The sequence below is a fragment of the Aspergillus ibericus genome (genome assembly GCF_003184845.1).
Source record: "Aspergillus ibericus CBS 121593 unplaced genomic scaffold BO80scaffold_25, whole genome shotgun sequence".
NCBI classification, from domain to species: Eukaryota; Fungi; Ascomycota; class Eurotiomycetes; order Eurotiales; family Aspergillaceae; genus Aspergillus; species Aspergillus ibericus.
In genome coordinates, this window is record NW_020292123.1 from 387,590 (window position 1) to 409,294 (window position 21,705).

General features: G+C 52.0%; 11 protein-coding genes across 11 annotated transcripts; 4 read left to right on the forward strand and 7 right to left on the reverse strand.

The window, feature by feature from the left end:
* Positions 1-327: 327 nt before the first annotated feature.
* BO80DRAFT_494443 (alpha/beta-hydrolase) lies at positions 328-2,237 on the reverse strand (the record flags this gene model as incomplete). The annotated part of the gene is made up of 6 exons (XM_025723875.1): positions 328-466; positions 521-1,427; positions 1,476-1,541; positions 1,588-1,815; positions 1,862-2,002; positions 2,060-2,237. 6 exons carry the CDS (start codon positions 2,235-2,237, stop codon positions 328-330), a joined length of 1,659 nt encoding a protein of 552 aa, XP_025574353.1.
* A 630-nt stretch (positions 2,238-2,867) lies between these two features.
* On the forward strand, positions 2,868-3,558 carry BO80DRAFT_435702 (uncharacterized protein; the record flags this gene model as incomplete). The annotated part of the gene is made up of 2 exons (XM_025720921.1): positions 2,868-3,375; positions 3,416-3,558. The coding sequence occupies 2 exons, from the start codon at positions 2,868-2,870 to the stop codon at positions 3,556-3,558; spliced, it is 651 nt and encodes a 216-aa protein (XP_025574354.1).
* A 2,394-nt stretch (positions 3,559-5,952) lies between these two features.
* BO80DRAFT_357966 (MFS transporter) lies at positions 5,953-7,542 on the reverse strand (the record flags this gene model as incomplete). The annotated part of the gene is made up of 2 exons (XM_025715862.1): positions 5,953-7,239; positions 7,294-7,542. 2 exons carry the CDS (start codon positions 7,540-7,542, stop codon positions 5,953-5,955), a joined length of 1,536 nt encoding a protein of 511 aa, XP_025574355.1.
* Positions 7,543-7,882: 340 nt separating this feature from the next.
* Positions 7,883-8,490, forward strand: BO80DRAFT_465734 (cysteine hydrolase family protein; the record flags this gene model as incomplete). The annotated part of the gene is made up of 1 exon (XM_025722743.1): positions 7,883-8,490. Exon 1 carries the CDS (start codon positions 7,921-7,923, stop codon positions 8,488-8,490), a length of 570 nt encoding a protein of 189 aa, XP_025574356.1. The 5' UTR covers positions 7,883-7,920.
* Positions 8,491-8,839: 349 nt separating this feature from the next.
* On the reverse strand, positions 8,840-9,437 carry BO80DRAFT_456140 (YbhB/YbcL family Raf kinase inhibitor-like protein; the record flags this gene model as incomplete). Its single annotated transcript, XM_025722153.1, has 2 exons — positions 8,840-9,255; positions 9,317-9,437. The coding sequence occupies 2 exons, from the start codon at positions 9,435-9,437 to the stop codon at positions 8,840-8,842; spliced, it is 537 nt and encodes a 178-aa protein (XP_025574357.1).
* A 394-nt stretch (positions 9,438-9,831) lies between these two features.
* Positions 9,832-11,127, reverse strand: BO80DRAFT_384270 (SDR family NAD(P)-dependent oxidoreductase). The gene is made up of 2 exons (XM_025716944.1): positions 10,334-11,127; positions 9,832-10,281 (listed from the first exon to the last, which is right to left on the reverse strand). The coding sequence occupies exons 1-2, from the start codon at positions 10,891-10,893 to the stop codon at positions 10,026-10,028; spliced, it is 816 nt and encodes a 271-aa protein (XP_025574358.1). The 5' UTR covers positions 10,894-11,127; the 3' UTR covers positions 9,832-10,025.
* Positions 11,128-11,403: 276 nt separating this feature from the next.
* Positions 11,404-13,077, reverse strand: BO80DRAFT_384274 (FAD-binding oxidoreductase). Its single transcript, XM_025716945.1, has 2 exons — positions 12,634-13,077; positions 11,404-12,578 (listed from the first exon to the last, which is right to left on the reverse strand). Exons 1-2 carry the CDS (start codon positions 13,060-13,062, stop codon positions 11,631-11,633), a joined length of 1,377 nt encoding a protein of 458 aa, XP_025574359.1. The 5' UTR covers positions 13,063-13,077; the 3' UTR covers positions 11,404-11,630.
* Positions 13,078-13,478: 401 nt separating this feature from the next.
* Positions 13,479-15,227, forward strand: BO80DRAFT_494447 (putative MFS transporter; the record flags this gene model as incomplete). The annotated part of the gene is made up of 3 exons (XM_025723876.1): positions 13,479-13,618; positions 13,666-14,921; positions 14,995-15,227. The coding sequence occupies 3 exons, from the start codon at positions 13,479-13,481 to the stop codon at positions 15,210-15,212; spliced, it is 1,614 nt and encodes a 537-aa protein (XP_025574360.1). The 3' UTR covers positions 15,213-15,227.
* A 734-nt stretch (positions 15,228-15,961) lies between these two features.
* On the reverse strand, positions 15,962-17,310 carry BO80DRAFT_446047 (uncharacterized protein; the record flags this gene model as incomplete). The annotated part of the gene is made up of 3 exons (XM_025721532.1): positions 15,962-16,223; positions 16,286-16,335; positions 16,393-17,310. 3 exons carry the CDS (start codon positions 17,308-17,310, stop codon positions 15,962-15,964), a joined length of 1,230 nt encoding a protein of 409 aa, XP_025574361.1.
* A 534-nt stretch (positions 17,311-17,844) lies between these two features.
* BO80DRAFT_494448 (uncharacterized protein) lies at positions 17,845-19,115 on the forward strand. The gene is made up of 2 exons (XM_025723877.1): positions 17,845-18,573; positions 18,688-19,115. Exons 1-2 carry the CDS (start codon positions 17,941-17,943, stop codon positions 18,976-18,978), a joined length of 924 nt encoding a protein of 307 aa, XP_025574362.1. The 5' UTR covers positions 17,845-17,940; the 3' UTR covers positions 18,979-19,115.
* A 715-nt stretch (positions 19,116-19,830) lies between these two features.
* BO80DRAFT_409290 (uncharacterized protein) lies at positions 19,831-21,245 on the reverse strand (the record flags this gene model as incomplete). Its single annotated transcript, XM_025717881.1, has 3 exons — positions 19,831-20,095; positions 20,164-20,650; positions 20,747-21,245. The coding sequence occupies 3 exons, from the start codon at positions 21,243-21,245 to the stop codon at positions 19,831-19,833; spliced, it is 1,251 nt and encodes a 416-aa protein (XP_025574363.1).
* Between the last annotated feature and the right edge of the window lie 460 nt (positions 21,246-21,705).

Below are 21,705 nucleotides of genomic sequence, written 5' to 3' on the forward strand. Positions count from 1 at the left end.
CGTGTTGCTGTTACATCGTCCGCTGCTGGCCCTGCGTGAGGCCCTGCGTGAGGCCCTACAAGTTAGAGATACTTATTATTAATTAGCTTTTATAGGTTAATTAAGTTTTATAACTTGCAGAACTTGCGTACATTATTCATATAATTTAGAGAGATTTGTTGCCTGCTTTAGTAAGAAAATGCGCTTCGGAATGCCTTGAGCTGTGTGCGAGACCGTAGGTCGTGGCCTGCGGCCACGACCTAGTAAAGTTCTCTCCCATTGAGTGTCAAGGACCCCTGCTGACGCTGAAGCAACCAGTTTCCCTGGCCTTGCCATAATTATTCATACTCACATTTGGCCTCTAACGAGTAAGACATCTTTAGTTGCCAATGCATGAAGGCTGTTGAGCAAATCCTCCTCTTCAATACTCAGGGTAGTCACCCCAGATCCGCGAGGGGTTGGGAAATACTCAGCATCAATGCCACACCTGTTTTCCCAGTTAGTATCTGTTCGCCAAGCTAGGACAGGATCAAGATTTTACATGGTTCCGGCTTCGGGGAGTATTCCCTCATTGAAATATTGCCTCAAGTGTTTCACAGTACAGAGTGAAGGCATGCTGAGACTGCAATGGCCATACGATATCTGCTCTATGAGTCGAGCGCCTTCAAAGCTATTCTGAGCCTTCCTTGCAGATACTAATGGACACACAGGATCCCAAGTAGTCGATAGTACAAGTATCGGCTCGGCCGTTTGTGTGCGGGGGAATTCAGGATGGTACCGAGGGTGGAAGCCATGGGTTGTCGGAATCGACCATGAGGCCCGATCGTAAATATCAGACCCTTGATACTTCGATACCAAAAACGACATTTCCGGTCGGGAGACAGTATGATTGTAGACCGGCTTAATACCATGAACTGGGGCCTCCTGGCCCGTTTTCCGGTTATCATTCAAACCAATGAAGGTAGTTGAGTCATCCAGAAGAAACCTCAGAATCCATGATTCGGAGTATGCGTTGTAAGCAGGGGTCGTGTTGCCGTTTAGCAGCTCAGCCAGGTTCTTTGCAAGGAGAGGCCAAGTCTTCGGTTTGTATAGGGTGAAGAATATCCCGTTGATCACTAGACTTCGTCGGGTAATGGCTCCGTAATGAGTGCTGTTCACGTAAACGGGAATTGGCTCTTCTTCTAACTCGCGCAAAAAGCCCTCGATATAGGACTGGAGTTGGGTACTGGAATGAAAATACTCCCCCTTGATTGCGTTCAACGGACACGCTTCTCTGGCCTTGAAACATTCTTCGACAAAGCCGGTAAAGACCTTGTCCGTGTCCATTAACGACTCTTCCAAGGAAAAGGAATTGTACCATTGATCCAGATTACTGACGCCGTCCAGTACTAGTCGAGAGACCCGCTCTGGGAACATCTGCGCATATGTCTGACCGAGTGTGGTTCCATCTATGCCGGTGAGTCAATGACCGAGCTAGGGGACGGAAGAGCACAGACAACTAAGCCCCCAGTAATACATCTTCTGCTGCCCGATCGCGTCGAGGATTGAGTTCATATCAGACGCTGTCTGGGGAGTGTTGATGTATTTTCCATACTCGCCCATCTTCACAGGCCTTTGCTTTGTTCTCGGCCCTAGTGTACATCTCACCGGCTTGGAACTCCAAGTCCCAAGGGCTGCTGGCAAACGCGGCAGCACGTTGGGCATTGCTTGAGTAGCAAACGGCTTGCGGTATCGATCCACTTACACCACGAGGATCGAAGCTCAGTAAGTGGAAGCCTTCCCCGATGAGTCTATTGAGATACGAGGCAGATCCCCGGAGAAAGCCCACTCCGCTGGCTACAACATATCAGTAAATGCTAGGCGAACGGAAGTCTCGACATACCTCCAGGTCCCCCCGGATTTAGAAAGATGTGCCTATCTCCACTAGCAGATGCATTCTTGGCTAGCATCCTAATGATGGGTATCGAGAAAGTCTTTTTGGACGGTTGCCTGAAATGATCCATGGGAACATCCAGTCGGGAACCTTCCAGCCGCGTCAACTCGGGTTCTAAATAGGGCAAAAATAATGTGAATGGCTTACACTGCAGAGTGTGGTTGCTAGCCTCGCCGCAGTTCTTCCATTGCAATCTGGAGTCTGCATGAGAGTTTAGACGTATCTGAAATTCCTCCGCCAGACATGAAGCCACAAGAGCCAAGCGTATACACATTGTCACTAACACACACGAAACAAGGCTATTCCAGCCTTTGGCACCAAACATCATGGGCGTGATAATTTAAGTGGAAATCAAAGAGGGATCCTGTGTTTTCTGATCTGCCCTATGTTCTGACTGATGATAATAGTGGGTTCTTTCTGAAGTGGGACACTAGCTCAGGTTGATATGGGGCTGGACCCGCTGACCGCGTGGAATTTCGCTCGGTCGTGGCCTGGGGACGACGGTCGCCCACAGCCCAAGGCATTAAAGAGCGGTGAGGACAGGCAATATATGCTAGATTACGTGATGTGTAAGCCATGTATCCCCGAATCACTTCGCCGCTCACAATTCCCTCTGTGTACTTCTCCGCTGTGCGTGGAAGAGACCCATCGAGTACACTGTGATCTCGTTACGAGTTTTCCCCCAACACCACCTGAAGCCCCCGCCAAAATGAAGTCGTGGCGGATGGAGCCGATTAATCTAGCGGAAAGGCAAGTTCGACATCTTGAAGGCACCGCCAGATATGCCCGTGACATCGAGGCGAGTCTATCACACAGCATCGAGCATGGATTTTGGCGGGGCCCTGATTGGGCTAGGGAACTGCGCGCCAAACTTCTTCATGTGATGGATCAATTAAGCATCATGGGCTTCTTTCACAGAGTGACCGACCCTCCACTCATGGTCTAGCAGCAGATCATGGATTCTACTATGCGGTGTGTTTTTGCGTGGTGTGAGCATACGAATACTTTTGGTATGTTTGGCTCCGGCAAATCCTCAGGTGCATTTCTGAGTTCTGACGCCGGAACAGAACGGGAAGTGATTGGTCCAGGTGAAGAGTTTACCGAGCTTAATAAATACAGGTATTACGGCCCACTGGAGCAGCAGGCGTTCCTTCACACCCTTCTCGTCAACGAGGTGGAACGCCTGATGCCGCTGTGGAGCGAGTGGCAGACAAAGCATCCCGAGGAATTCGTGAGTGATGCTATACGGGAGCGCAAAGCAGAAGACGCGGGAGAGAGCAAGGGTGATTATGATGATGATGAGGAGGAGGAGGAGGAGGGAGAGGAGAAGGAGGAGGAGGAGGAGGCGATGGACATCTGCCCGGCCCAGGCCATCCCCGTCCAGAAGATGCGCAAAAGGACTTGTTCCTGGCTGGACACCCCTCCCCCTAAACGCCATCTAGGGGCATATGGAGAGGGACTAAGTATGTTATAAAGAATCTAGATCGCTCTCTGGCAGGCCAGAGTGGAAATCCCTCGCCATGCTATTAATAGCCCTTTTGTGCGACGAACTGAGACGGCCCTCTCAACCCTGGTGGATTGCCTTAACAATGCTATCCATCGGGGATTTCGGGCCTAAAGAATCCCTCCCCCGGCGACTGGCGTAGGAACCTGCCATCAGGGACAGCCCACAGGCTCACTCCTAGTCCACATATACTCCACCCCCAACACACTGCGGTGTCCAGCAGTCCGTTTCACGGACACCTCTCCACGCAGTGCGTTGGGACTCTTCCCACGTTGTTCACCCCACCACGTAGAACATCTGCTGGAATACATAGCCGAGTTTGCACATGACTGTCTCAACGCGGGTAGGCTGGTATTCCAACTCCCCCTTCTGCACCTCTTAAGTACTGACGGGACCGTAGCTCGAGCGGGAGGGTCAGTAAATCGAGGAAGCCATCCGAGCGCTTGCTCGGAAAGTTTGCTACATGCATCCGTATTGGCGCAGGTAGCCGGAATCATGAATATCGCTTGGGTGCCATCACCGTCTGGCTTCAGTCCTTGATAACGTGTTCAGGTCGATATGTTTCGCACATCTTGTCTAGATGTGTCACCAGATGGTTTTATGGTGGAGATAGGTCCATTCATCTTGGTCTTGGGTTGCTTTATTTGGACTACTTTGCATGCATGGGTTGCAACAATGGCCATGTGGTATCACGCTATGATACTTCTGCCTACATGTACACTATTTAGCAAATATAATGTAAGTAATCAAACCCCGACTGTCACTCCTTTTGATGAGAGACCGTATGGACTGTGTCATTCGATTTTCCAGCCATAGTTTTAGACATCTGATCAATAAAGCCTTGTGTCTGACGTTAGAGCAGCTCGTCTGGTTATTTGCGATACAGGCTGCTTACACGGCTTCCCTGTCTTGTGCCCCGTGGCTCTCTGCTCTCGATGTTACACTCTCTTTAGCAGACTATCTTCAAAATCTTTGCTTAGTCTTCTTTGTCTCTGTTTCGATTCTTCTCTGTATCACTCTTTGTCGTTACAGTTGGACTCTCCTTTGTGATCTATCTTGTTAACTGGCCTTTGTCGGTTTAGGTATCCTCCTTGCTTTTCTTTGTCCTGTGCATGTTTCCGCTTCGGATCTTGTTTGATCTCGGTAGATTCCTTTAATGCGGTCACACTGCAGCGAAACCTTTCATTAGCACCTGTCCCATTCTTTGTTTAAATTTACTTCACGACCTGCTCACTCCCTCTGAATTAGGCTGAGTCCATCAATCCAACGAGTCCTATCATCCATTTGATCCCAAACTTGCGTGTATCTTCACCAAGAACCCACTCCAGATATGGATGCAATGTCCCTCTCTATCGGACACTGATCATGCCTGCCGACGTGTCTGCCTTCGTGTCGCCGGCGGCCTCTCTCTACCTCAGACCCCCATCTTCCAGGGTGGCGTGCTGGCCAGGCTGTGCTTCTACCGACGAGGGAGCGGTGCTGTTACCACTCAAGGTGGGCTGCAGCAGTGGCACTAGAATGCCATCTCCTCCACCCCATCCCCGTCCGAGATGCCCATGGCCAGGCCACATTCAACTGGCCGACGAGCTTGATCAAACCCGTTCCCCTCATTTTTTCCGGCCATCCTTCCACGGAAACCCCACATTCCCTACCGTCGAACAAAAGCTCTGAAGAAGATGAAGATTCAGAGAGGTGGGGCCGTCGCTGGAAGGGCAAGGCGCCCGTGGACAATGTTTGTCGTCAAACTCGAGCCTCTTCAGGTGAAATGACCTTGACCTAATCCTATATATTCAGCCGCCAGTTCCGTAGTTCCCAAACAGGCCCATCACATACGAGGATTGGATATAATATCTCAAAAAAATAGGATACTATCCTACCTTTGAAGGAAGAACCCGCCCGAGTAAGGTGGCTTCTACAACTTGCCTGCTTCGCCTACGATCTTTAACTTCCATGACCACTTATGACTTGCAACTTATGACTCGATATACTTACAGCTGCTGTGGCTTATGCCCTCTTTACGACTTGTTGTTTATACTATGGTCATGTTGTGTTCATAACTGGTATTTATACTCTTGCTGTCTTACTCATTGTTATTCTTTGTGCTACCATAGATCGTGCCTGGATATATCCTTCGCCACTATTCATTATTCTTGACGTAGTGATCAATCATCACTTGTCGAGCATCTGGATGAAAAATTTCAGACTCTTTATTTGATGTATCGGTCCATAGGGCTGATATGGACCGATCTCCAATCTCTTCTCCTTGTCATTTGTAGAAGGCAATGTAGTCGTAGTGACCTCTTTCTTGACCAAAGTATTAAGGGGGAGGAAGGCTGAATAGTGACTCTTGATGCTTTAAATTGGGATATATAGAAGGTAGAATATTTGTTTCAGCTTTGGTTGATTGTAATATGGGACTCTACTGGTAACTATCTAGAAAGATGTTGTCTTTACCGAACCTTTGATTCCATTGCCAATGGGACGATCATCAGGAAGAACTCACAGCGATGTGCAAACACACAAAACAGATAGCAATCTAATGTCCCTGAGCCCCCCGAGCCATCTCCTCCTGTTCCCTCTGCAGTCGTTTCTGTCGCCATTCGATCCCCCTCGTCATTACCACCCACAAGCTCGGCGACACAGCCACTGAAATCAACCCCAAGGTCGTGTACGCCCAGCCCTGTCCCATGGCCTCACTCATGGGTGTGATGGCCGCCGAAGCCGCAGCGCCGAGTTCACATCGGAATAGATTGCTGGCTGCCGTGGCCGCTGCCGACCGTCCCGGCCACAGGTCAACCATCATTGCACTCAGGACTTGTGAGGTCCCGTTAAGACACCACCCGGAAATAAACAGTAAAATGATTGGAGCTGCCAGATTGACCTTGTGACCGAGAACCCAACCGTAGGCAATCATCGACGCCAGACACATATAGTACAGAGGCAGACCAATTTCTAGCCGCACCCTCTCGATGTTGAAATTCGTTAGGTCCTGTCGCACGTTCCGGATGACCGGCATGCCAACCCGGGCTGCGTGTCGACGATAGTTCCAGTCCATCAGACGGCCGGTTGTGAACGCCGATACGATCCCCCCCGCACCGATGGGGATGTACATCAACCCGGTCTCGATGTTGTTTAGATGATAGACATTATGGAAGGAGGTGGTGGCACCTGTCATAACCGCATAGAAGCAAGCGAACGTCAGGCCGGTTGCGAGAAGAATGATGCCGGTTTCTATGTCGACGACCACCCTCAGCGTGGGCATGGGCGACGGTATCCGGAAAGCATAATTCTTGCGCACCTCGGCTATTTTGCTTTCCTCCACGGTAATCCCTTTGGCCTTTCGGTTTCGATGTCGGATCACGTCGCTCACAGACTGGTTCAATACGGGAGGAGGAACAGATCCATCGGCGACGACCTTGCGGCAGGTCTCCGGAAGGAAGAGTAACAAAGGTATGAAAAAGGCACCAGAGTAGATGAGGAGAAACCAGAACAGCCAATGCCAATTCAGGTACTGGCTGAGCAAGCCACCGATGATCGGGGACAAAGAAGGACCCAGCATGCTCCCCAGAGAGGCGTATGCGATGTAACTCCCACGTTCCGCCGATGTGACCAGGTCTCCCACCAGCCCATTTGCCAACGCCACGGTGCCACTGCTCCCCGCGCTCTGAAGACATCGCAAGCCAAGAAGAGCACCGTAGTTGTTTTGTAGTCCTAGGCCGAGGTTGGCAGCGAGGTAGATGGTGAAGCAGATGATGTACGCTGGTCGTCTCCCGGCGGTGTCTGAGAATCCTGCGATTAACGTCGGCGCCACGCCCTGCATAATCTACGAAGACCCAAGTGTCAGTGACTGAGCACACAGCACAGGTTAAAAACTTACCAGGTAGGTTGTGACCGTCAAATCGATGTGCGAAGTTGAAACGTTGAGCGCCCCCGCTATGGTGTCCAGCGCGGGGAAGTAGATACTCGAGGACAGCGGGGAAAAGAAACTCGCCAGTGAGCCCGTGGCCACCATGGCCCTTTTCTGATTGACGGTGAAGACTGAGAACAATTCCAGCTTGGGTGTGCCATCCTGTCTCGCCTCTTTCTCCAGGTCGGGATCGCTGGTGTTTGGGTGTTGATCGGCCATCGCGGTAGGTTGTTGGTTGTTCATGTCAAATTCGATTCCTGGGTCCTTCCTCATGATATAGAGAATATGTAAATGGTTTAAAAAGATGGTATAGACAGTCGAAAAATGCAAAATTCGGAACCCAAAGTCCAACAAGGTTGAGGTGTCACTACATGAGGCAACTTCTGAGGAAGCCCATCCCGGTACCGGCGCCGGAACCGGGCACCCACACCAATCACTGAGCACCACTGCAACTACTGTGGCCGTTCACCCTGGCACCGGATCCCAGGACGTAGTTATTTATTCGAGGCAACTTCACTCCCATCACTGCCATCATACCATCCTCACAAGCCCTTTCCCCCTGTACTATTGCTATCACATCACTCCTCACTTTCCATTATGGCAGCCGAAAAACCAGCCCTTATCCTCCTCGACGTGCAGAATGGCATCGTCGATCGCCTCGAAAACACCGACAGGTATCTCCAGACGGTCACATCAGTGACACAGGCGGCCCGAAATGCCCAAGTGACTCTTATCCACGTGGTGACTGGTTTCCGGGCAGGCTACCCCGAATGCCATCCCCGGAACTCCTCCATGAGTAAAGTCAAGGAGTGGGGGGTCTTCCGAAACGACCACGAATCTACCCAGGTCCATCCCGCTGTGTCACCTGCTAAGGAAGAGCCCATTGTCACCAAGCATCGCGTCTCGGCTTTCACTAGCACTGATCTGGATCTCATGCTTCGCTCTATGAGCATTACGGAGGTGGTTATCACAGGCCTCATCACTAGTGGTGCTGTACTGTCGACGGTTCGCTCGGCTGCGGATCGGGATTACAAAGTGACTGTTCTGGAGGATATGTGCATGGATCGTGATTCGGAGCTTCACAGCGTGCTGATGGAAAAGGTATTTCCACGCCAGGGCCGTGTCATTAGCTCTGAGGAGTGGTTGAAAGAAGAGATCAATAAGTGAGTGTGAGACTTGCTTTCACTGAGGCAGGTCGTGGATACTGTGGGTGGGTAGTGACGAGAGTACTATAGCGGGTTGTTACTTGCATTTAAAGCTAATCAGGATTGATCTTTTTTTGTATTTTTGGTTTTAGTTGGCTATGCCTCAACGATCTGTCCGGCAGATGTTGTTTGCCCACATGGGTCTCAAGTTGTAGTTACATGTCAAACTGATTTCATCTTTCATCCATCCATAGCCTCAAACTGGATCGGAAGGAAACCGTCCATCAGACATCGAATATGCTGAAGAAATCGTCGACCATCATATCACAAAATTTCAAGGTCCCATCACAAAGACAACCGCCGAAAACCAGCTAGTTGCTCACAAAGTAGTTGGCACCCACCACGGGACCGAGACCAATACTCTTTGCCCATCCGTCGAAATTATAACGCAAGCGTGACCACTTGCCGAGCTTTTTGCCGTTGGGAGGGGCATGATGCTGGATTTCGAATCCGGGAGGCTGCTCAAACAGGATGAACATGTAGCGGTGGGGAGCCGCGCGCGGAGGCGGATGGGGTCCCATGTAGTTAGCCACGAACGGCGCGGCGACCCTCAGATAGAAGTTCCCACTCTCCGTGAGGATAGGCAACAGACCGGGCTGTATCCAGTGGAGAATGGGGCTGAATATGTTGAGAGAGGCGAATGGGGCGTCCAGGTCGAGGCAGACGACCATGTAGGTGCCACAGGCCTTCAGTCGCTGGAAGGATAACTGGGGAGGATACGCAGCATCTGGTTGGTTAGTCGTGAATCCTGTGATAGTTCATATCCAATCGACGTCAGAGAAACTTACCAGCCTTGGGGAGGTACTGGCCCGGATGGATGTACCGAGCTCCGAAGGTGAGACCCAAGATCTTGGTGTTGTCCTTCTCGAGCAGGGCCATCGCCTTTTCGACATTTCTGCGAGAGGGCATCTCGGGATCACACCCTCGGAGAGGGAAGTTGAAGCTTGTAGCAGTAGGCAAAACGTGAGACTGTGTATCGAAGAAGAATGGAGTGGAGAGTTCTGTGATGGTGTTGCTTGAAGCCAGCAGAAGGCCATAGATTCGGGGTTAAGAGCAACACTCGGAGATACCACTGGCGGATGGGATTTTCCGTGCCGCATCGACTCCATTCACGCCATCCTTCACTGGACAGGGTCCTGCATGGGCCTAGACCGGCGTCTCTGCACAGAAGGCTGCAGGCTATAGACAGGTGCGTTTGATAGGATTCTATCTCATGAATATCTGTGCCACCTTCAGTCCCATGCAGATGGCATCGTGACGGGCAGTGATCCAAGTTGCTAACTTACAAAAACTGTGATGCCAGGAAAGCTTTTATAAGCTCATTATCATACACAAACACCCATTTAAGGAGTGGGAAAGGAAGAAGGAACTGGAAGCCGGTCTGCAAGTGAGTTGACATGGGAAGTAGCTGCGGCTGCCAACGGATCGCTCTCTTCTCATCCATGGAAACAAGATTAGGCGAGCTAGCGACCGCAGACTGCGTGCAGCTGGATAGTACTAATCGATAAATAATCCTCCAGATGCAACAATATGAGCCCCGTTGATCCACCTCGCCCTCTCCTCACATAGAAATCCCACCGCAAACGCAATCTCATCCGGCGCAGCCATCCGCGGCCCTACCGGTGTCTGGTCAATGATGGGTTGGAGGATCTTCATCTGCTCCTTTCCGGCCGCTGCAAATCCCTCAGTCTTGGTCGGGCCCGGACTAACGGCGTTGACGGTGCAGCCATACTTAGGGGGAAGCTCTTTGGCCCTGTTCAAATCAACAAGGTAAACATGATGACGCAAGCAACATTCGGACATACCAGCACTTGGTGAAGGAGTCAACCATGCCTTTGGTTCCAGCATAGATGGTTTGATTTGGAGGAGGTCCCCGTCCTGATATGCTGACGATGTTCACTATCCTCCCGGTGCCCTTGGTGAGATGCTGCAAGGTCGCCTGCGTCAACAAGAACGTCCCGCGCCCATTAATATTGACCAACTTGTCCCAGTCATCGAGGGTCTGCTCCTCCAGTGGCTTGTTGACTGCCAGTGCAACGCAATTTACCAGGATATCGACTCTGCCCCATCGCGATACTGCAGCGTCGACCAGTGTTTGAGGGGCTGCTACTGTACCCATGTCCGCCTCGACAGCAATGGAGGGAGATGGAAGGGAGGCCACCAGAGCATCTGCTTCGGCCTGGAGTGCGGAGAAGGGATAGTTGACCACCGTGTTGGTTCCACGTGCAGACAGCTCCCGCACAATGGCGGCCCCAATGCCTGACGACGAGCCGCTGACGATGGCGACCTTATCCAGAAGGGTTTGCTCCACCATCCTAGGCAAGATGTGGTCGTTGACAAGGTGAAGTCGATCGCTGGGTGACATCAGGGGAGAATCGAGTGTATACCTTCTCACAATCGTGTCCTAGCCTCATATAAGCATCCAGCGAATGTTGATTGCTAACCGCCAGTCTCGTCGCTCCCGCAGCTGGACCAGCCGGGGAAACCACCGCCCCGGCCCCTCCAGTTTGCCCGACCGCGTCACCACTCCCCAGCTCTCCGACCCTCCCCACAACCCGACTCGCGCCACGCCGCCAACTGCTTGCCGTCCTTAGTCCTTACACCTGCAGAGTGCAGACGTTCTATTACTTCACCTTAGGGAATGATTGACGTTGATAATCACCCCGGCAACGGTTTGTACTCTCACCTGAGGAGGCGTCTTGAGAAACACGCCTGCCTGGATGGTGGACCACCAACCGACCAGCAAGTGGGTCGAATCTGACCGGGCCTACTACCTGGAGCTCAGAAGGGGGTTGCGCTATGGGGAGGTCTTTAGATCACCTAGCGATACTATGCCAAAGCCCCAGAGCACCGACAGGTTTGACCCGATTGATTTGTTTTGGAGGATGACACTAACTGCTCGATTTCAAAGGGTATAGGTACAGACAAATTTCTCCGAATCGTGTACTCCCTACAACACATCCCTTGCCTCAAGTGGGCCATGGCACTAAGGACTAGATAGCTCCATTACTAGACGGGGCCAAGACATCCACCTGCAGAACATTTATCCGCCAGACGCACCATCCTAAAGAACACACTTCAAGCTAGCCCCCGATGAATTGCTCACAGCTTCAAGTCGTGTGCGTTGTCAAGTCCCTTTGTACCGGACTGGTCCCCCTTGTCTAGATAGCCACAGATCCGCCCCTGGGGATCCCACTTTCGGCGGATGTCCATTAAGCGTCGGGCATTGGGATCCGCCCAGAACCGTGTCTTCCGGACTTGGAAGTCCGCATCTCCTAGATAGGAACCCACTCCGTGTCGTTGGACTCTCTTCATGACATTAGCCACCCACGATTGGCACCTGGCATCGTCCTTTTCGTCCTCCCAGACGGTATACAGCGCGAAGTAGTGGTCCGACTGCATGCTCAGCGCCATATCGGGAAGTTTGCGACGGCTGCAGGGGTACATGGCGTACCAGAGGGCAAATGCCTTTTTGTGGGGCAGCGTCGTGAAGGCCTCCTCCAGCACGGCGGGAACGTCTGCATCATTGCGGATGTAGGCGTTCTCGGCGCAGTATCGGTGACCTTCGGGGTTGGCCTTGGCTTGCTGGGAGTATTGGTTTTCCAGACTGTCAACCTGGCAGAACCATTCTTGGATGGCTCCGGCCGGTCTGCTCTCCTGTGCTGGACGCAGAGCCTTTTCAGCTTCTTCCGGTGCGGACTTCATGGTGACGAATAGAATAAACAGACAGAGTTCGTCGATACCCTCTGGATAGGAAGCTACAGCGGCGATTTCCGTGTCCTCGTCAAAGCCAGGAGTGATGGAAAGAAGCCAATTAAAGGCCTGGCGGTAAAGGCGAATGGGGTACACGTAGCCGGACGACCGGAATCCGTTCTTGGGATAAGGGATCAGCTCCAGGTGGTACTGTGAGACCACTCCGGGGAAGCCAGGGCCAGCTCCCCTGGCTGCCCAGTAGAGCTCTCGATTTTGAGTCGCGTTGCAGTGCAGCAGCTCGCCCGTGGCCGTCACCACGTCGACTGCTTGGACTCTTTCACAGGCCCAGCCCCAGTTCTAGGTAGATGCCTGTTAGCGCCCGAACCACCCACCACCGAGACACGCGACTGACCCGACAATTCCATCCCATTCCACCTTGTAGTAAGAAGCCACCCAGGCCGACGTCCGGGCAATGACCTCCAGGAAACATCAAGCCGTATTCCTTGATCAAGGTGCCATTCAGCTCCTTTCCCGTCATACTGGGGGTGGCTCGTGCAATGCGACTCTCGGCATCCACTTCCAGGTGCTTGTAGTTCCCCAGGTCAATCAGGATGGATTCATCGCGTACACTCCACGCCGCCCACGAATGGCCCCCGGAGCGAACCGCGACACGACAACTCCTCTCCGCCGCTAGTTTCACGGCTGCAATGATGTCGCTTTGGCTAGTCGCTTTGACGACTGCCAACGGGAATCTTTGTGGACGACGGTGGTTGAAGACACGACCTACACGCGCCTCTTCGTAGACGGCCGGTTCAGCCGAGTCCCGCCAGATGATGTGCATTCTGTGTGTTTCGTGATACTCGGAAGGAGGTGATAGTTTGGGAAAAAGAGGAGGCTTCGGCGGGCGGCAAAGCATTTAAGGTTATGCGGCCGGGGATCCACGCACGCGCGAAGGCTACAGGCGCCCAGTTCCTGCATCACCTTCTCGGAACCACTGCGGGCCACATTCAACCCCGCACATCTGGACCCAACCTGTGTCTGCAGCTTCGGATGGGTGGAGGGAAAGGAGCGGTTCAGTTTGAGATCATGGCTGGTATCGCAGTGACCGTGGCTGCGACCTTGCTGTACGAGTACAAACTGAGAAGTTGGATGCCCCCCAATGACGCCTGTCAGCTCATTGTCGATGTCTCCGGGCCTTAAATACAGTGGAAGAATACGCCAGATGTTTACCGGTGCCTCTATCCATTATACTCCGCCATGATGTCGAAGCCGACAACGTCTCATGAAGAGGAAACCCTCAGGGATGCCCTCGGAAGCGTACGCCTGCGGCACCATGAGACCAACGAGGTTTTGCTGATTCCCACCCCGTCGAGGAACCCGAATGACCCCCTGAATTGGTCAGTTATCAGCCCCTGCATGTGTGGTGCCACTGACTGGGTGGTAGGCCCTCCGCTTTCCGCTACTACATCGCCATCGTCGTCTGCCTGGCGGTCTTCTTCTGCAACTTTCTAGCAGCCGGGCCAACCGTGGCCATCCAGCAGACAACAATTGACTTTCTCGGGCCTGCAGGCTCGGAGTATAGCTCCCATCTTGCCAGGATATCATACTTTTTTAGCACGACGTCCTTGTGTCAGGGCATTGGCATGTTGTTTTGGATGCCCTTGATTGTCAAGTATGGGCGGCGGCCGATCTATGTCATCTCCTTCATCCTTTATGTCGGCACAGGACTCTGGTGTGGATTTGCGAAGACGTATGCGGTGGAGTTAGCTGGAAGGATTGTCATGGGCTTTGCTGCCGGCGCTGGCGAGTGCCTTGGGCCTCTGACTATCGCAGACATATTTTTCCTGCATGAACGGGGCGCCGTGATGGCACTTTACACTGCAGCTCTCTCCATGGGCGTGTCAGGCGGCATCATCATCGATGGACTCATCACGATCAACCTTCACTGGCGTTACATCTACTACGTCGCGTCCGCGCTAATTGGGGGCCTGACTCTGCTTGTCATCTTCACTTTTCCCGAAACGACCTTTGACCGTCAGCGTGCGCTCCAGGAAGAGATCCCGATGGATGACTTGAACCCCGCGACCATCGAAACAGACAATAATGAACCGTCGAACCAACCACCATCAGCGACCCAACGAAAAGAGTCTTATCTCCGGTCGCTCCGTCTCTTCAGGGGCATCCACACCTCCGAATCCCTCTTCCGCATCTTCATCCGACCTATAGTGTTAATTGTCCTTCCTCCGGTCCTCTGGACCTCCCTAGTCTTCGCTGTGACAGTTGGCTTTCTCGTTGCCATCTCCTCGAACTTTGCCACGGCATATTCCGAAGCCTATGGCTTCACATCCTGGCAGTCAGGCTTATGCTTTAGTTCTGGGCTGTTAGGTTCCTTTATTGGCATTGTCTTCGGCGGCCACCTCTCGGACTGGACAGCGGATTGGTTCACGCAACGGAATGGTGGCATCCGACATCCGGAGATGCGGCTGCCATCTGTCATCATCGGTGGCGTCTGTGCGCCTGTCTCATTGATCTTGTACGGCGTGGGAGTAAATAACCAGCTGCATTGGATGGTCCCGACGGTGGCGTTGGGGCTTCTCAATTTTGCGATCGTACAGGCAACAAATGTTACGATGGTGTATGTGATAGATAGCTATCGACCAGCGGTGGGTGAAGCGACCGTTTCTATCTTGGCATTCAAAGGTGAGCACCCGCATCATTCCTTCACTACTCATCATACGTCTCATTTAACCTCACTGATGAATGGATGATCCAGCTGCATTCGGCTTCCTTCTCTCGTTCTACACCAATCCCTGGATCAACACGGAGGGGTATACCGTCGCCTTCGGGGAGATGGCGTGCATCGCCGGGGTGATTGTCGCCCTGGCCGTTCTGTTCTTCTTCTGGGGAAAGGCAATTCGATATCGCACGTGGAAGTGGCGTGTCATGGAGAAGTATGGACACTGGGAAGCAGACCGAGAGGTGGGCGAGTAGAGAAGGTAGAGAACGACATGCTAGGCTGTGGTAGCCTACAGACCAAGACGTTGGAAATGCGCGTTGCAAAGCGCATTTCCAAGAGTCTAATAAAGCACATCTAGAAGGGCCTGTTCAGGTGCCCCCCAAAGAGTGTTTCAAAGGCTCCCGATTCATCTCATAACGTGCCCTTTCTAAATAATTGTTGAGTAGCACCCATAGAGCACCTTTGCTTAATTTAACAAATGTTTGAAGCCTTCCTTTAGGCATACCCGCCCCAGCGACTCTATTAGCTCAACGCAACCATTGGCCCAGCGTAACCTTTCCTTTGATATGGACATAATTTGGAATCTATATTGACTCTGCTCCCGCTTCTAGCACAGATATCGACTTTCATTATTCAATTGAAGGCATGATCAACGGTCTACGACTGATTGAAATCAGAAAACTATCGATCCTTTTCAAAATCGACACCTTCAAGTATGCTCGATTATCTGTGCCTCAAGAATCAGGCAAAAACATTGCAATGTAAAATTCTGTAGGCATTACTAGATCAAGGTACCTATAGGTACACGAGAAGAACCATACTCGATATCAAAGTCTTCAAATAACATATCTTCATTGCGTAGATTTATCTCTGATCAGGGTTCCCATTTTCGTGAGCATTTCATACCAAGATGAAAACGATGCTGTTATAGCTTTTTGAAACATTTTATCTTTACAATCTTCTACTTCCAGAATATCATCAGGAGAAAACCGGACGAGACCTACTAGTCTGACACCGGACGAGGCGGCCGACCAACTGGAAGTCCTCTACTAAACTGCAGAGTCACCGCCAAAATCAGCGAGCCGATGTTCTCAACATCCTTAGTAGTTGCAATATCCCAAGGCCCAAACTGATTCATCGTCAGGAATGACTGATAGTCGGAGTTGCGATCCGGGTTGATGAGATAGTCCACGTAATCCGCATTGTACTCGGTAATGATGAGATAGATCTCATGTCGATTCATGGAGAACAGTAGCCGCAGGAATCTAAGAGTTCATGGTCAGTGATTCTCTGTTTCTTGTCAAGGGTGGGGATGTTGGGATAAAACCTTTTGTTTTTTGAAGCGTCACCCGCTATTTCATTGGGTTCTGCGTGGATCTATGCAGCCATTTCCGCGGTTTCTTGCATCATCACTCGATTGGAATCATCGCGTACCATTGGCTTTACCTCGATGATGGCTTTGGTGCGTTCGCTTTTAGCCAGGAACAAATGCCCGTCGGTGCGTGCCTCGTATAACTTGTTACCCCGGTTGCTTACTTTGAACCCCTTTCGCTGCTGAGACCAGTGCGCCTGGACTCCCGGGACTGTCATGGTCACTAGACTTGCAAACCCAGCCAAGTATGAGTTGACAATGTTCTCATCTGAAACCGGGGGGAACGTGTCCTCTTCATCATCTTCGTAGGTAGGATCGAGGTCCAAGTCATCTTCCGGGGTCTCCGGGGAGGGAAGCTTTGACGGAGATACTGGCAGAGCTGGGGCTTCTCCTTTGGCGGGTCCAGGGGTGTAAGTAGTTGGCGGGGTGACGGGTGGCTCTTGGGCTTCTGCTTCCTCGAGCATCTTTGCGAAACGCCTCTTGAGAATGTTATGGCCTGGATCAGTCGGGATGTGCAGGCTGTCCAGCCGCCATGTCTGTGACCTCGTCCTTTGCGAAATCGGAGCAAAGTCCAGATTGTCATCGTTATCGGGTGCTGATGTGCCCGGGGAACCACGAATGAGTTGACCATAGTACCATATCAGCTCAAATTTGCCCAGGTCGCTCTGGATGGGGAGAATGCTGTTCAGGGGCACCAGACGGGGGACCGCTTGCAGGAAGGCTTCCCACTTTTGAAGTTGGCCCAACAGCTCTTTGGCAGCTTTCACCCCCTCGATGCCCCAATCCTGCGGTTTGAACGCGGGCGCACCTTCGAACCTCCATAGCGCTCTCAGAGCAAGGTACTGAGGCGCTCCGATCTTGGATGCGGACTTGTAGTTCAGAAGTCGGTATATACTGACCCCTTGGACTTGATTGGCTGTGGCGAAGGTCTCCCAATCTTTCTCATCCTGAATTTGGATTGGTAAGGGACAAGTCGACATATTCAGATCTGTAGAGATTTTGTCAGAGCACAACAATGGGTAGATGAATATGGTCAACAGGTTAGAGGAGGAGGAGGAGGAGGAGGATGATGATGATGGTGAATGCAGGCTTCGGCTTGCTTATTATAACAGACAAACAGATACTGCAATCGCCTGGTGTTGCAGGAGTATTCCCACTAATTGGAGATGACTATTATCATCGCTGTGAGTGAATCAGACATATTCCGTGAGAGGATTGCAGGAGTGGAGGGCCAATCCGTTGGGTTTAGATATCATCTTCGGCAGGGTTCAGGGAATATCCCCTAGTGAAAGGCTTCAACCATTTAGTGACAGGCATATATCCGAAGAGAGATTCCGACATGTTCACTATTCCGTAAGTTCAACGGTAGTAGCCTGATATGGGTGATTGAAGAGTGAAGAGTGAAGCCGTTCGTACGGGGAAACCCTCTCGAGAACCGCGTGACTCCGGTCGGCTGGCTGTTGTGGTAACGTCGGGCACCCCTGGGTTATGTTATATAGCTCGCCTTTCCATCCTTTCCATCCTCTCTACCCATCCACATCATCGTGGCATCATCATCCTAGCATCGATCTCTCTTCATATCCCCGCTTTTCTCTCTCTCGCTCTTCAGAATGGGTGTTCGAGAACAGTTCGCCAAGGTGCAGCAGAATGTTGCGATGCGCGTGGGCCAGACCAATGTTGTGTACCGCGACCTGACGCGCATCTTCAACGCAACCAAAGCCTGTGACCATACCAACTTGACCGACAGCGATTTGAGGACCCTGGGAATCACCCTGGCCGCGTTTGATCTGCAGGGAAAATCCACCGGTGATGCCAAAACCTTCTTTCAACCACTTCCAAAGTCCGAGTTGCCTGCCATTGACTGGGGAAGGGTCCGGTTTTCGGACTGGACGGAGGGATACAGCCATGAGCCCCGCCGAGTGGAACGAGTTCTCCAAAGTGTCTCCAATCGACTGTGGTGTTCCTGGCTGGAGAATAGCAAGAAACAACCCTGGGTGCAGCGCAAGTGCTACCGCGAGATCCCTAGTATCGCAACCGGCGAGCACACGCCCGACGTCCCCTACGAATGGCAGACCTGTGGCGAGATCGAAGCGAAGTCATTCGACATCCCTCATTGCAGCTTCCGAGTGTACCATTACGCCGAGCCGGAGGAGTCTCTGCGTCGCAGCGAGGTTCTGCCCATTGTCGGGTACATGAGATGGAGACTGTCCCAGTTTGATTATATCTGCCACCACACATTTCCGGTAAGTCCTCTTCTTTGGCTTGTTCGGGGTTGCTACCCCTGCATCTATCTTACTTCTACTGGACCACCTTGCCTTGTGGGTTGTCGATCCCTCACTAATGGGAATCCCCCGCAGGTCCTGGTTGTCTCCATCTTCCGATCCAAAGCGCGTATCCTGCAGGCGTACCATGATGGACAGCGGCTCCACATCTCCAAAAGCCGGTTCGTTGACTTCCGAGAGCCCAAGCGCGAGAACTACGAACTGTTTGTGCGCTGGATTCACGGGGTACCCTGTGGTGACACCGAGGCCCCTCTGGGAATCAAAGGCGAAGAAATCGACCAAGTTACCAGCGAGCTTATCGATGACGTGCTCCACCGGCTTTTCAGAACTAGCCAAACAAGTGCTGCTGCACGGCGCGCAGTTTAGGTATTTCTAGGGGGACCTGGAGCCGATAAATTGCAGACCTAAATGTGAATTCAAGGGTCTCCCTGTTTCTTTCCGGAATTTTGTTGTATGTATTTAGCTTAGTTAGGGTTTGAATGGCCTGTGACAGATTGCATGAGAATAATATCAAATGGACGAATAAGTATGGACACTGGGGAGCAGACCGGGAGGTGGGAGAGTAGCGAAGACAGAGAACGATATACTAGACCGTGGTCGCCTACAGGTCGACGCGTTGCGCCGCGCATTGCCAATCGTCGCAGGCATAATACGGAGCACGTAGTCAAACGCCACCTAAAGAGACGTTTCAAAAGTCCCTGACTTACCTGATCATGATCCGAGGGGGGTTCTGAAATGCCCACATGGAAAGCGAGAATTGATCGGGAGATGACAAGCAGGTTAACGACTCGCTAACAATCGGTATTTTGTTTGACCTAGCAATTGACTAAATAAACAATGATCAGGCCTAGATGTTCGTGGCTGTGTTCAGCGCCCGGGCCATATATGTGGGATCTGCTGCATACGAAGGGTGGGATAGGTATCCCATGTCTCTTTCGGACTACGGATCATATTCCTCTATGTGTGTGGTACTCAAAACATGGATAGATAGATAAGCACTTGTGATTCTTTTTTTTTTTCGTTTTGTAACGTTAAACCTAGTATTTATTGCTCGCCGCGTTGACCCCAAGAAAATCAGCACTCAATTTTTACCATGGTGGATCCCACGATGGGCGATGATGCCATCAAGCCGTATCGAATGGGAGTGTATTTATCTAGAACTTTGACCCCCCTCAAGTCTACTCAGAACTTCGTGGGGAGGACCGAACCGGACGTGTCCTACTTTTTCTTCTCACTAGGGGGAGGCTGAATCAAGGGGAGACTTTTACTAAAGTGCAAAGTCACAGCCAATATCACCGAGCCGATGGTCTCCATGTCTTTCGCTCTTGCAATATCCCACGGTCCAAACTGGTTCATGGTCAGGAAAGACTGACACTCGGATTTGCGATTTGGGTTGATGAGATAGTCCACATAATCCACATTGTACTCGGCAATGATGAGATAGATCTCATGCCGATTCATGGAGAACAGGAGCCGAAGGAACCTAAGAGTCACATGATTAGTCAATAAGCCTGAAATTTCCCGACAAGGAAGGGGTTGTTGAAATGAGACCTTTTATCATTTGCGCAACCCTGGATCTCATCGGGTTCTGCGTGGATCCAGGCAGCCATCTCTGCCGTCTCTTGCATCATCACTCTGGTCGAAGCATCTCGCATCATCGGTTTCACCTCGACGATGGCTTTGGTGTGTTTGCCGTCAGTTGAGAATAGGTGCCCATCGGTGCGTGCCTCGTACAACTTGGTGCCCTCATTTCTGACTTTGAACCCCTTACGCTCCTGGGACCAATGGGCCTTGACCCCCTGGACCGACATGGTCACTAGGCTTGCAAACCCAGCCAAGTAGGAGTTGACAACGTTCTCATCGGACACTGGGGGGAACGCGTCGTTGTCATCTTCGTAAGTGGGATCTCGGTCCAGGTCATCCTGCGGGGTCTCTGGAGAGGATAACTGAGGCTTGGCCGACTCCGGCTCTTGTGCGTCTTTCGAGGAGTCCGAAGAGTAAGAGGTCGGCGGGGAGACTGCTGGCTCTTGGGTCCGTGCTCCCTTGGGGGATCCAGTAGAGTAAGAGGTTGTTAGGGTGACTGCCGGCTTTGGGGCTTGTCCTTCTTCAAGGCTCAACTCATTGAAAAGATCACAAAGATCTCTTTGGCGTGGATTAGTCGGTGTTTGCAGGAGTGCTGCGGGGTCCGGCTGCCATGTCTTGGATCTCGTTCGTTTCGCGACTGGAGTGAAAATCAGATTATCGTCGTTATCTGGCGCACTCGGTGCTGCACGGATGAGTTGTCCATAGTACCAGGTGAGCTCAAAGCGGCCCAGGTCGGTGACGGGGAGTATCTTGTCCAAGGGGACCAGAAGGGGGACCGCTGCGAGGAAGGCCTGCCACTGCGGGACTTTGCTCAACAGCTTCTGAGCGATATCGATGTCCTGCAGACCCCAGAGCTTCGCATCGAACTGGGCCTTCTGCTTGCGCTTCCAGACTGCCCTCAAAGCAAGATACTGGGCCTCCCCTATCTTGGATGCCGAATCATATTCCGCAAGCTCGAAGATATTGACCCCTTTGACTCCGTGTGCTTTGGCGGAGGCGATCCACTTGGCTTCACTTCCGATCTGGATGGGCAAGGGGATAGTCGACATGGTTGGATCTAGATGGGTATGCCAGATCGGTCAGAGGGAATAGATGGTTGGATAGGTTAGATGACTCGAGAACGATGATGAAGCCAGCAGGCTCAGCTTCTTTATATAAGGAAGGAGCGAGATGGAACCATCTCGACGCCATGCAGGAGCCTTCCACGACAGCTGGGAGTCACTTATATCAGGGTGAAGGGCCACTCCGTTGAATGCCAGTGTTATCGTAGGGAGGGACCAGACCACCAGTGCACCACCCGGAAATCGCCATCGTGAACGAGGTAATTCCCTTACAGGGCACGGGAAACCTCGCTCCCGCTCTGGGTTGATGAATGCGAAGAGGCGTGGCAGTTTCCGCCAGTCACTCTCATGCATCGGGGGAATCCTGGTGAAAGTCGCATGAACCCGACCGCCGGGCTGTCGTGGCAACGCCGACCGGCTTTTATAAGAGTCGCTGCTCCAACCTTCT